Consider the following 12,535-nt stretch of genomic DNA (forward strand, 5'->3'; position numbering starts at 1 on the left):
AAGGGACCCACCTGGATCCGGACAGGAACCAATAAGGCTTAAAAACCCCCACACTCCCCAACCCCGGGTGGGACTTCCCTGACTCTGGCCACCCCTCCGAGTCACAGAACCTTGCTGGGGAGTGCTCCCCATTAAAAGCACTCTGGAACCTATTGCCTGGCTCTGCTGTTTTTTTTTAAATTTCTCCCCGTTCATTTTGGAAAAAATCTAACAAGTATTACTCAAAAAGAAAACAAAAAATCCTTAAACAGAATCCTTTTATACCAGCCATTCTTCTCTCATTCCATCTGTTTAAAGATATATATATATATATATATATATAAAATATATTTTTTAATAAATTAATTTTTTATTGGTGTTCAATTTACCAACATACAGAATAACACCCAGTGCTCATCCTGTCAAGTGTCCCCCTCAGTGCCCGTCACCCATTCATCCCCACCCCCCCCTCCTCCCCTTCCACCACCCCTAGTTCATTTCCCAGAGTTAGGAGTCTTTATGTTCTGTCTCCCTTCCTGATATTTCCCACACACTTCTTCTCCCTTCCCTTATATTCCCTTTCACTATTATTTATATCCCCAAATGAATGAGAACATACACTGTTTGTCCTTCTCCGATTGACTTACTTCACTCAGCATAATACCCTCCAGTTCCATCCACGTTGAAGCAAATGGTGGGTATTTGTCGTTTCTAATGGCTGAGGAATATTCCATTGTATACATAGACCACATCTTCTTTATCCATTCTTCTTTCGATGGATATCTATCTATCTATCTATCTATCTATCTATCTATCTATCCATCCCCCTGGGTGTCTTCATGTGATCTTAGCTGAACTTGGAAAATCTGATCCCCTCGCTGGTTACATTCAATGTAATTAGAAATAATTAGAGATTCATATTTCTCAAGCATGCGATGCCCTGTACTCAGGACAGAAGGAACCGCAGCCTCCTGCAGGAACTTTGCCCGACCCGGATGCTCTGCCCAACCAACCTCAGTCTCCGATTCTCCCCAGGGTGAGCTCCCGTGCTGCCCTGCCCAGGGACCTGAAACAGACACTCGCAGGAGCTGGAGCAAGGGGAGGTGGCAGGTGTTTTTAAGACCACCCCCAATGCAGGCAGGCCTTTTAGAACTGTTTTCACTTTGAGGAGGGTTTTCAAATAAATACACATGAAAGAGAGAGAGAGAGAGAGAGCGCCAGCCATTGCCAGCCTGGGGGTTCTGCCATCCAAGCCTGAGGTATCTGGCACTTCAGGACTGTCAGAGGTAAGAGATGTCTGCAGGTTCAAAGCCAGCTGAGCAGAGCAGAGCAAAGCAGCTGAGCAGAGACCACAGTCGCCTTTCCTCTCTCCACTTTCCTCTCCAAACTGTGCAAAACAGGCAAATCTGGGATAAAGTGAATGTGAAGGACAATAGAACCACAGGACCTGCAGGAGGTAAGTGGCCAGGGAGTAAAGGAGCCATTGGCGGAGCAGAGTGGCCACAGGCACGTGGTGAGAACATGCACTAGCACACATGCACTCACACGCGAGTGCATACGCATGCACACACAGGCGGGTACTGAGGCACAGACACGCGCACATTTAAAGGCGCACACACGTACGTCCACACACACCATCCTAGAACACTGGCTGGGCTTATTGCCAGACCAGTAGACCAGTGGTCAAGCACCTGCAGCTCCCGGGGGCCCTCGGCAGCCCAGCCCCCAGGCCCCAGCGGGGCCCACAGGCATGCTTCACCCCAAGGCCTCCTCACGGATTGGTTTCCCGCAGGCACCCAGCCGCCCGCGCCGGGCACACAGGCTCCCCAGGGCGGGTGGCCGCTCCCCCCGCCCCGCCCCGGGGCCAGGAGCACCCCTGGATCCCAGGACGGACCTGGAGAGACACGTGGCTTCTTGCAGCCTCTGGCCTCGCATCACTTCCCGATCCAAGCGCCACGCACATCTGTACACTCAGAACCGCGCGGCGCCGCGAAGCCGCGAAGCTGGGCGCCGCTGCCAGGCGCTCGATCTCCCACACGCGGGGCCCCTGTGCACCCAGCGGCCGCAGGTGTCTGCGCCCCAGGCCGCGCAGGTCGGCCCTGGGGGTGCGGGCAGCGGGGCTGCAGGTACGGAGGGCGCCGGGACCGTGGCTCCAGCTGCACACACGCGCGCACACGCGCACACCCAGCCTGCGGGCCGCCTCTCCAGCCGGTGCCCACGGGATCCTCCCCGCCCTCCTCCCCGCCGCCCTCTCCTCCCCCCTGCCCCCCCTCCCTCTCCCCCTCCCCTCGCCCGCCCTCCTCCCGCCGCGGCTCTCCCACGGTGCGGGCCGGGGCTCCTGCACCGCCCCCGCCCCCGCCCCCGCCGCCGCCGCCGCCGCCACTCCGCCCCCCGCGCGCCCGGAGGAGCCGCAGAGCTAACCCCGCGCGGAGAGGCTCCTGCGCGGCCCGGCCCGGCTCCCGGCGCCCACGAGCAGCCGCCGGCCGGGGCCCTCCCGCGGCCCCGGGCACCTCGAGCGCCCCGGATGGAGCCGCGCGGTCTCCCCGCGGGGGCGCAGCGCGGGCGGCGGGCGCGGGGCGCGAGGGGCGGCCCGGCGCTGTGGGCGCTGCTGCTCGCGCAGGTGGCGGTGCAGGTGAGTCCCCGCAGGGGCGGGCGGGGGCCCCGCGGACGGGCCGCCCCGCGGACGGGCCACCCCGCGGACGGGCTCCGGGCCGGTCTCACCGAGGCGTGGCGGCTGTTTTCCAGCAGGCACCTGCGTGCTCCGTGGGACCCGCCGCGGCCTCGCCGGGGAGCCCGAGCGCCTGGCGTCCTCCCGGTTCCGCCGCGCGGCCCGACTGGCTGGAAGAAGGCGGTAAGTGAGCGGGGACGGGGGTTCGAGTCCTCAGCGCACCGCTGGGATGCTCGCGGCGGGGGCCAGCGCCCAGGACGCCCGCCCGCCGGTGTTGCCGCGTGTTGGTTCCCTTGTGGAGAGGAGCGCGCACCGGCTTCTTACCGTAAGCGGACGGGAAAAAGCAAGGCATGCGTATGGAATAAGAAAACTGAAAAAGCGGGGAGTAATCCAGAGGTCTTACTAAGTGCATTCAGGAAACCAAAAGGCGCTCCCTACTTTCCCCACCCCTTCGCCCCCTCCTGACCCTCCTCAGGCTCTTTAAATTGCAGCTTCTCTGTAGAGCCTTGACTACAGAGCGGGGACTGAAGAAAGCCATTTTTGCTCAGCCCTTTATCATGTAGCATGAAGACGGATGCTCTTCAAAAGTTGGGACGCAGTTGAAATATTGTGCAGAGAATGCCTCATTATTAGCCTTTTGTGACACCCTGAGCCCCGCGGTTATCTCATACCAGGATTCCGCGTACAAGTCTGAGCCATTTGCAGTGCGTGGTTTTCCTTGTGCTGTTGGCAAGCAGCGTCTGTGAGTTTCAGGTCTCCAGGGAATGGATGGAGGTTAGGGCGGAGGGGCACCTGTGGGGTGTCAGTTGCTGAGAGCTTTTTATCTGAACCCAATCCATTGGCAATTGTTTGATATTTGCCCTGTGCGACATTGGCAACAATCAATCGACATATCAAGTGTCAGAATGTTAGAGGGAGAACGAGGTTTGGTTACCCCCAACGTATTTGCAGAAATTCTAGAAAAGTTAATAATTCAGAATTTTTGAATGTAGTTTCCCATCCTTTATAAATATGGGAGTGTAACATGCACTATTTGAATTCGGTCCTACTGAATGAGTTACAGGCACAGTGTATGAATAAAGGGGCAGGTAGGCGAAGGCTGGAGCGGAAGACCTTCTTTTCCACCACCAGAGGGCGCGAGAAGTAAGTGATATGAAATACTTGCAAATTCTCCTTGGGTAATTGCTAGAGAAAGGTGATTATCTATTTAAAGGTCACCTTCTAAAATAAAAATAATAAAGGTCACCTTCTTCGGCTAGCCCTTGTCTGCCCTCATGTTTCCCTGGGGATGCATCCTACAATATGATCATCCACGTCATATTGTCCCTCTACACACACTTCCGAAAAAAGAGATTTGGGTCAACATTCTAGTTCTTGAAAATCACGAAAATTCCTCAAGGTCTCAGGACATTTTCAGAGTACTGTATAACAGTTTACAGAAAACAAATTTTCTTTAAGGTAAGAGCATTCTAGACAGAGAACCGTTTCCAGGAGGAGAAGTTGAAGCCTGCCCACACAAGGGTGCTTCCCCTGCGCCTCGGGGAGTCTCTGTGAGCTGGACGCCAGCCTGGCTGGCATGCGCCTCAGATCACCTGGCACCTCAGCTGGTGTCACAAGCCTAGCATTGCCATGACAACCGCATACCTCGCTTGGTCAGAAACTGGAGGAGAAGGTGTGAGCCATCATTGGTGAAGTCCTGGCTCAGTGGACACACTCCAGGCTCATACCTGCCCTCTGTGCGGTTTAGGTCTTGAATTCTGCAGGGCTAGGTTGAGGGAGCAGGTGTCAACTTGAAGGCTTTCAGGCCACCAGAGAAAAGACTCTGCCCAGCAGGTTACCTATTTCTACTTAGAACAGTAGAACCAGGGTAGAGCGCTTTATGTGCTGCTGGGGTCAGTGTATGTTGGATATCTAGGTATCTGTTATGCAAATTGGCTTTGGAATCACTCTTTCTGGCCCTAAGTTTTGTTGAATGCATAATTCAAACCGTGATTGCCAATTTTGCTCAGTGTCTGAAGCAATTATGCAGCAGGAAGGAGAACTCCCTCTACTCTTGAGGCCACAGCGGATAACTAAACTATTTTCAGACATTAAGTACACCCATTTCATTTTGGCCGATTCTGAATTGTTTTTCCTTAATAGGGGATTTTAATGCTTTTCCTACAAATATGCCTTTGGAATAAAAATAATGGCTCCTATTAAGAGCCAAGATGTATCACAGATTTGTTAGCTTTTTAATTCTAGAATAAGTTACGCTTCCAGGGCAAGATTTGGAAGTTCTTTAGAAATGTGTTTCGTTGTTCATAATAGACCTGTTGTTTGTGTGTGTGCATTGGAAGATATATTGATTTACATTCAAACGTTCGGGTAACATGAGACAGCGCAGTCTCTTTCAGAATCCCCCGTGCTGTGCTTGTCAGGCTTTAACAACAGGCTCTCTAGAGCCTGGATTTATAACATTTTCTGGTTCCCATGGGGTAAATACTCACACCGTGGCTGCTTTCAAGCTGTGGATGTGATCTCACTGAGTACAGGGGTAGGATGCAAGGGGCGGAATCTGCTCTGTGCACCTCGTAGGAACCAGCCCTGCAGGCTCAGGTGGTCTACACCTCATGCATTCACTCTGAAACCAGAACGTGTTCATAGACTTGATGCTGTGGTCAGAAAACCTCTTGAAGTTCTGGCCACTGCCTGGAGCAGTCATATATAAAGTTTCCCTCCTTAACCAAGTGTGTATAGGACACGGGTCTTATTTGAAGGATTTTCAAAGAGGAGTGCTGGGTGGCTCAGTCGGTTGAGCATCTGACTCTTGATTTCAGCTCAGGTCATGATCTGGGTATCATGGGATCTAGCCCCACATTAGGCTCCATGCTCAACAGAGAGTCTGCTTGAGATTATCCCTCTCTCTCTCTCTCCCTCTGTTTTCCCCCAGCATGAATGCTCTCTCTTTCTCTCTCTAAAAAAAGTAAATAAAATCTTTTTTAAAAAGTTAAAAAAAAATAAGATTCTCAAAGACTAGGAATCACACCATATTTTTCTTGAAATCACAAGCCAGTAGTTGTGGGGATTAGAATCTTAAAACATAAGCTCAAAGGTTAAACTTTTTCAGTCTCCTGCAGTTATATATCGATTTATTTCCAGATAGTAACATGTGTATGATGAGTTGCTATGCTTATTTTGTTCATTCATTGAATTCTTTAGCTATGAACTTATTTCACATTCATTTATACAAAACCAAGAGTACACATTTGATAGGAAGGTCTGCTGTTGGACTGACTAAATCAGGGTTTCACCACCTTGGCAGTATTAATATCTTCTTCAGAGAGTCTCTCCTGGCCATTGAAGAATATGCAGCAGCATCCCTGGATTGGGTCCTTACATTCCAGGAGCACCACCGTCGCCCTCCCACTTTGTGACTAATGGGGAATCGCTCCAGTTGAGAACCAGTAGACTAAAGTGAAAAAACAGGTCTTTTTCCACCACGCATTTTCTTCATCATCCTTGGGAACGGATGGTCACTGATCACATAGGATGGTTTTGCTGTTTGAGGAGCTGGAGGCCTGGGGCCAGCACATACCATTCTTCAGAGCTGATTATTACTTTCCATTAAGTAGTGTGGAGCTGGTCACTGAAAATGAAAATATATAAAGTTACTGTGAGAGAAGTCCTATTAAAAACAAAGCTAAAATAGGCAAATCTCATCCTGCATAATCATTTCTACCATCTGTATTTTACCATCATCTGTGCGCCTGATGTTATTTACATCAGTCTGTGTGCGGGAGGTGCTGCGTGTGTACTGGTGTGCTTCTGGGCATCTCTTCCCCGCCCCGTGTTGAGTGACATCATGTTGGTAATGGAGATCAGTGACCCTGGGAGTCTTACACCAGGGGAATTGGCAAACGCAGTAAAGCAGGCTGTTTATTTTTTCCCCTCAGATAGCTGGTTGTCTAGCATTTATGTATTTATGTAAAAGAGCCTTATCAGTCACTATTTTGAGAGTACATATTAGAAGTCCCCTCCAGATAAAGGACACATATTATATGTCCTCCAAAACAAAGGTCATAAGAATATGGCTTATATCATCTGGAAACAATTTGATTTTTTTCAGTGGTAATCATTTTTTATGTGCAATAAATTTGTTGCTTGGCCAGTGTTTGGAAGAGTCCACAACCTCTGTTACAATAGAAATGGGCTTGGGGTGAGGGGGAGACGAGCTGTCCCCCAGAGCCCCAGAGGACAGGGTGAAAGGGACACCACTGCCACTTGCACCAGCCCCTCTCCTTAGTCCAAGAAGCGGGGGTGGGGTGGGGGGCTGGTGAGGATGGTGGTGGGCGGAACCCAAGGTAAAGAGGTGTCCACTCCTCACCTGTGTCTCAGAGCAGCCCAAAACAGCTTGGTATCCTCACACCAGACCAGCCAATTCCTGACTTGTTTCCCCCTTTCCCCTGTCATTGCCTACAGTTTAACCAGATTTGTTTACTTTATTGGTTTCCTAAGTAAAATATGAAATAGGCCCAATATGTTTTGCCCTCTGTGACACAGATGCCTTGCTTCCACGTAGATATTGGTGGTTGGTTGTCAGGTGGTCTGCCACGACCTGCTACGAGTGGCCCAGCTCACCCATTACTCTTCCGGGACCTGTGGATACCTGTATGGTGGGGCCAGGCACCTGGGCCAACAGGGGGCCCAGAAGGGTCGGCCATGAAAGCTCTTGCTCAGAGGAGATGGCCTCCTTGGGGTCGCTGAGGCCAGAGCAATGGCCTCGTTTATCCTGCCACTCAGTTGGTTTGGCTGCCCGGCCCTGGCCATGCACCTGGCCACAGGCTTCAGCATGGTGGGCTCCAGGCTGGGCCTAACCATCTGCAGCCTTCTCTGCCTCTCCTGAACCAGACCCAGCATGTGCCATTTCTGATCATTGCTGGCTGCCAGTTCTATTCCAGTGTGATCTTTCCCAAACCCTGATGGCACAGGAACACCTGCCCTGAAAGAGATTAGTTGTGAAGAAAAGCTTACTTTGGGGGCACCTGATTGGCTCAGTGGTTGAGTCAGGTTGAGTCAAGGCAGGTTCACCTGCCTTGGACTCAGGTCATGATCCCAGGGTCCTGGGATCAGGCTCCCCACAGGGAACCTGCTTCTCCCTCTGCCTATGTCTCTTCCTCTCTCTGTGTCTCTCATGAATAAATAAATAAATAAAATAAAATAAAAAAGAAAACTTGATTTTTTTCCAGAAAAAGCAATTATCTAAATACTGTTTCCTTCTGACCAAATGCCATTTTTGTGTTTTACCTTATGACTCCAAGAAGCATGTCCAACTCTCATTAAAGTTGAAAAGGGCCCTAAGAGCCCCTAACAGCATCCTGATGGCACAGATTGGTAACAAAAGGAGCTACATAGCTTCCTTCTATGCTTTCCACAGAGAAGGAGAGAACTCAGGTGTACACCGGAGGTAAAACTGTTCCTGGTCAGCTGCTGACACTCTGCAGGCCTGTGTGGGTGCCCTGAAATCTGACAGCCCCTTGGAGGCTTCTTGACATTTCAAAAAAATGAGTTATTTGAATGTGTGTTAGGCTAGCATACTGTGAATTGGAGTGAGCAGAAGACCATGGTGTGCTTGGGGGAAGATCCTGGGTGGTAAACTCTGACGGAGTGTCAGGAATTCAGGCCTATGAGCAGGTAAGTGGTGGGAGTCGGGGGAGCAGACCACACAGGAACATTCCCACACGTTAGCATTTTGGATATGTCTGCATATGATTTGTGGGATTCCTTGACTTAAAAATTAAATATTAAAATAGGAAGAAGCAAAGAATGCCCATCATAGTTGTCTTTTTAACTGCTTTCTGAGAAATCCTTGACATCTTCAAGCTAAAATTTCTTGTCAGCTCAATGAAGATTTCTATAAAAAAACAAAAAGCACAATTAAAAGAATATTTAGAACCATAACTGATTATATATTATTATCTTATCATGAGTGCAAAGTAAAATTTGTGAAATATAATCCTAAAAGCCCATTTTCTGTTTTCTTTGATCTGTGATCACTTATTCCTTTGGAGCATCAGATTTTGTTGGATTGGGAATAGCACATCAGGGGCAGCAGACACTTCACTAAAGGCCACTTTGAAGGCTTTCCCTTCTGACTCTGATTGTGCACATCCTAGAGCATGGATTTGAAGTGGACTCCATGCTGAAATTTCCTCCTATCATTTGGCAATGGATGATATTCCGAGACTGGCATCTGAATGATGTAATGTATTATATTCTAAGACTCCCCGATTCTTTTCAGAATTCTGATCCTACTCAGCCACACCTTCTCTTTGTCTTTCAGAATATGACCTGGTGTCTCCCTATGAAGTTGACCACAATGGAGACTTCTTGTCCCATGAGATCACGCACCCTCGGAGGCGGAAGAGGGCGCTTGCCCAGCTTGGAGTGGAGCCTCTCCATCTCCGACTGAAAGGTTTCAGGCATGATTTCCACATGGAGCTGAGAGCTTCCAGCAACCTGGTGGCTCCTGGATTTATTGTGCAGACACTGGGGAAGGGAGGCACTAAATCTGTGCATGCCTTCTCGCCTGAGGATTTTTGTTTTTATCAAGGCTCTTTACGATCCCACAAAAATTCCACGGTGGCCCTCTCAACATGCAAAGGTTTGGTGAGTACAGCTCCTGCCACCTGTAGTGAGGTGTCAGGGTCAGTGGGGTGTGAAGGGCAGGGGGATGAGCTTTCCCTTGAGAGATTTTAGTTGATTCCTCCATTATTGCAGGACAAATTTCTTCAGTCTGTAAAAGCAGGAGAAATTTTCCAAGTAATACTGTCTAAAATATGTTGTGCGGCCTTCTTTGGCCCATTTGGCAGTAGTGCATGTGCCCACGCTTCTGTTGTTGTTTTACAAGAACCTTGGAAGAGCATGCCAGCATGAAAATTAGACCTTATGGCCAGGTCTGAAGACAGGAACTTCTTGGGATGGTTCCACTGTAACTTTCTGGTCCATTGCTAGTGCTACAGAGATGTCTTCATTCTGAATAGAACAACAGTACTAAGCTGATTGACTGGGTGGATTATTTGATCAGATGCCTAGAAGCACTTTACCCCCACCATTCTGTTGAGGATCACCTGCTTACAGATTAGGGCATTCATTCCAAATGTGGTGATGAATCCAGGTCCGGGTGATGCAGTTCTTACCAGACCGATGATTCTGTGGTACCTTCTCCATTTTCTTAGTATCTGATTTAGACACCGAACATCACTTGAATGCTTCTGGTGGTCCCTTTGCCGGGACCCTTCAGGAAGGAGCAGCTGGCCCCGTTGAGAAAATGCCCCAAGCTGAAATCTTAATGCCTTGTCTTTTAATTTTCTTAAATAATTCCATATTGTTAGGGAAGAAAAAAATGGATGCTTAGGGTCTGGAGTACATTAATCAGTCACACACAGATGCACAAGATAATGACTTCAGTAGCTGGGTGAAAATGTGTGCCCAAAACCTTTGAAGGTCTTGACCATATTAAAGGTTTGGCAAACAGGTTTTTGAGCATTTATTACATTTCTAGAAAATGCTTTAAGTCTCTCTTAAATTTCTTTCTCTCTTTGGAAAGAGGGAACTCAGACTCTGCATCTTATAAAGATTTTGTATACGCGTGTGCGGCTACTGGATGCTGAAGGGGCACTTACTTGTCACCAGTCCCTTCAAATTCTACATACATGCAAATACTAAATCCTGCTAAACATTTTCAAGAACTGTGAACACCTGCTTTTCAGGGGAATCTGGAATGCGCTGATTCTATGTCTACCCTAATTTGTAAAGAGCTTTTGATTTAAGAATGGCTACAAAAGGGATTGGACAAGGATAAAGTGGTGATTTTTTTTTGGTATAATTTTTATGATTGAAGGCAGTGTGGCTGATTTCTTCCATGTTTTCCCAAGAAAAACAGATCTTCCTTAATTAGAAGGCAAGAACTCTTCATATAATGCACCAAAGGAAGAGATCTCTTCCTTGGCTTTCTTTAACGAAGGCTGAGACCGGAAATGGCAGCCATCTGTGTGGTAGGGAGGTGTGCCGTGCCTTCAGAGCTCATATTTTTGGATTTGTTTGTGGTGATTGGGCGAGGTGCTTCCTATTAACCCAGCGGGGGTGCAGGCTCACTGACACCCGATCCTGTGAGCCAAGGCTCTCCCGATGGCTGAGCCATGCCCTGGAGTCCATCCCATGAGCAGAGCTGGCTGGCAGGAGCTTGAGATTTCTGATTCTCTTTGATCTCCATAGGAGTTAACGGCACAAGTTGTAAGTGACAACTGCATGTAAGATAAAGAAGTGATAAAAAGCAGGAAAAAAAGTCTCCTCTGGATAATGAACCTTAGAATTTAATATCTTGATCCCTGGAATAGAAACCTGTATGTTTCCACCATTAATCTTCCAAGTACACTAAACTTAACTTCACTGATATTTTGTAGATGATCATTACAGACGTGACCTCAACTAGACTTACGAGTGAGGTCCAAGGGCATTTGCCATATGATAGGACAAATCAAAGGCATTTTAAAGGAGCAAAAAGGATGATAAGAAGTCCTCTGTCATTAGCCAGATAATAAAAAATTTTGAATGGGATTGTCCCTCAAGTAGCTGCCAAGTCTGTTATTTCCTTCTTGATTGATGGCTACCTCATGGCTCATCTTTCCAATCTCTTAAGGTATGAAGAAAAATGGCATATTTTCACATTAGAGGAAGGCTCTTTTTTTCGTTTCTTTTTCTTATTGTTCTTGTTTTTTTAAATCTAATTAAATCCCAGGTAGATCTCAGTTAAGCTTTTTTTTTTTTTCTCTTCAGTGTTTATGATTGACCCAGCTATCCACCGGCAGTCAGGTGTCAGTAGAATTCTCTTTGGTTTACCCTCTTGTCCCTCACATCCTTTTGTAGATCTTTGTGGATAGAACATTTTGAAAACATCTTTGGTGGGGAGGGAAGAAAATCTATATTCTCTTCTCCTGATCTCACCTACAGTATGAGACTATCACCTGTAAGTTAAAATATATTGCTTAGTGAAGAGTTTAATGTCTTCAGCTAGAGAACATGGTTGACAGTTGTGAGACAATGCAGTTTCCAATCTGATTGTTAGTTTTCTCCACTGGTTCTCTGCTTTTGTGTTTGGGAGCACTTTGCTCTAACAATGGATTTGAAGAACATCAGCATAGCTGATGGTCTTATTTATAGGAAATAAATATTCTTGAAAAACTAAAATGAGTGTTTTCCTGATGTTCTCTTGAATAATGAATGAGCTTCAGATCTGTGTTGCCTGATGAGAGAGACAGGGAACAGGCAGTGTCACTGCAGTGATGAGATAGGGCACAACTGGGCGCCAAGAATTGCAGAGAGGGTGTGTCATCCTGCCTTGCAGGCACCCGTGGCAGCACCCATGTAGGGTTTTGGAGTAGTTTTGTCCAAGCTGAATCTTCACTGTAGAATTGGGGTGTGATTCCTGCTGGAGGAGGAATAGGATGCCCCAGGAAAGACTGCTAACATCTGTCAAGGTCACAGAACTTTCTATTGCATCATCTGTTAATTCTAGAAAGACCTCTAAAGTAGTCCTGATACTGCCACCAAGTATCTTGACTCAAAATATTTATTTCACTAAGTAAGTTTATTTTTTTAAAAGGTAAATAAATAAATAAATAAATAAATAAATAAATAAATAAATAGCAGTGTGTGTAATTCTTATGTCTCTACCTGATTGACATCACAGGTTTGTTGTGATCACCCAGCACAGGCATGCGAAGGTGTATCGCAAAGCAGGTGCCTTTCAGGAATGTTTGCTGGTGACGGTGTGGGAAACAGTGATGGCCAGGACAGTAGCAGAAGGAGCGACCCTAATTTACCGAGGATTATGTGCCACATACTTGG

General features: G+C 47.8%; 1 protein-coding gene across 1 annotated transcript in view; it reads left to right on the top strand.

Annotated features, from left to right (window-relative positions):
- Window positions 1–2,412: 2,412 nt before the first annotated feature.
- Window positions 2,413–12,535, top strand: part of ADAMTS16 (ADAM metallopeptidase with thrombospondin type 1 motif 16) — a 149,485-nt gene continuing 139,362 nt past the window's right edge. The window contains exons 1-3 of the mRNA XM_072752679.1: window positions 2,413–2,611; window positions 2,725–2,830; window positions 8,970–9,295. Of these exons, the coding sequence (XP_072608780.1) occupies window positions 2,504–2,611; window positions 2,725–2,830; window positions 8,970–9,295 (540 nt within the window). The 5' untranslated portion in view covers window positions 2,413–2,503. The remainder of the gene's footprint in view (window positions 2,612–2,724; window positions 2,831–8,969; window positions 9,296–12,535) is intronic.

Source organism: Vulpes vulpes, chromosome 3 (assembly GCF_048418805.1).
Source record: "Vulpes vulpes isolate BD-2025 chromosome 3, VulVul3, whole genome shotgun sequence".
In the NCBI taxonomy this organism is placed as follows: Eukaryota; Metazoa; Chordata; class Mammalia; order Carnivora; family Canidae; genus Vulpes; species Vulpes vulpes.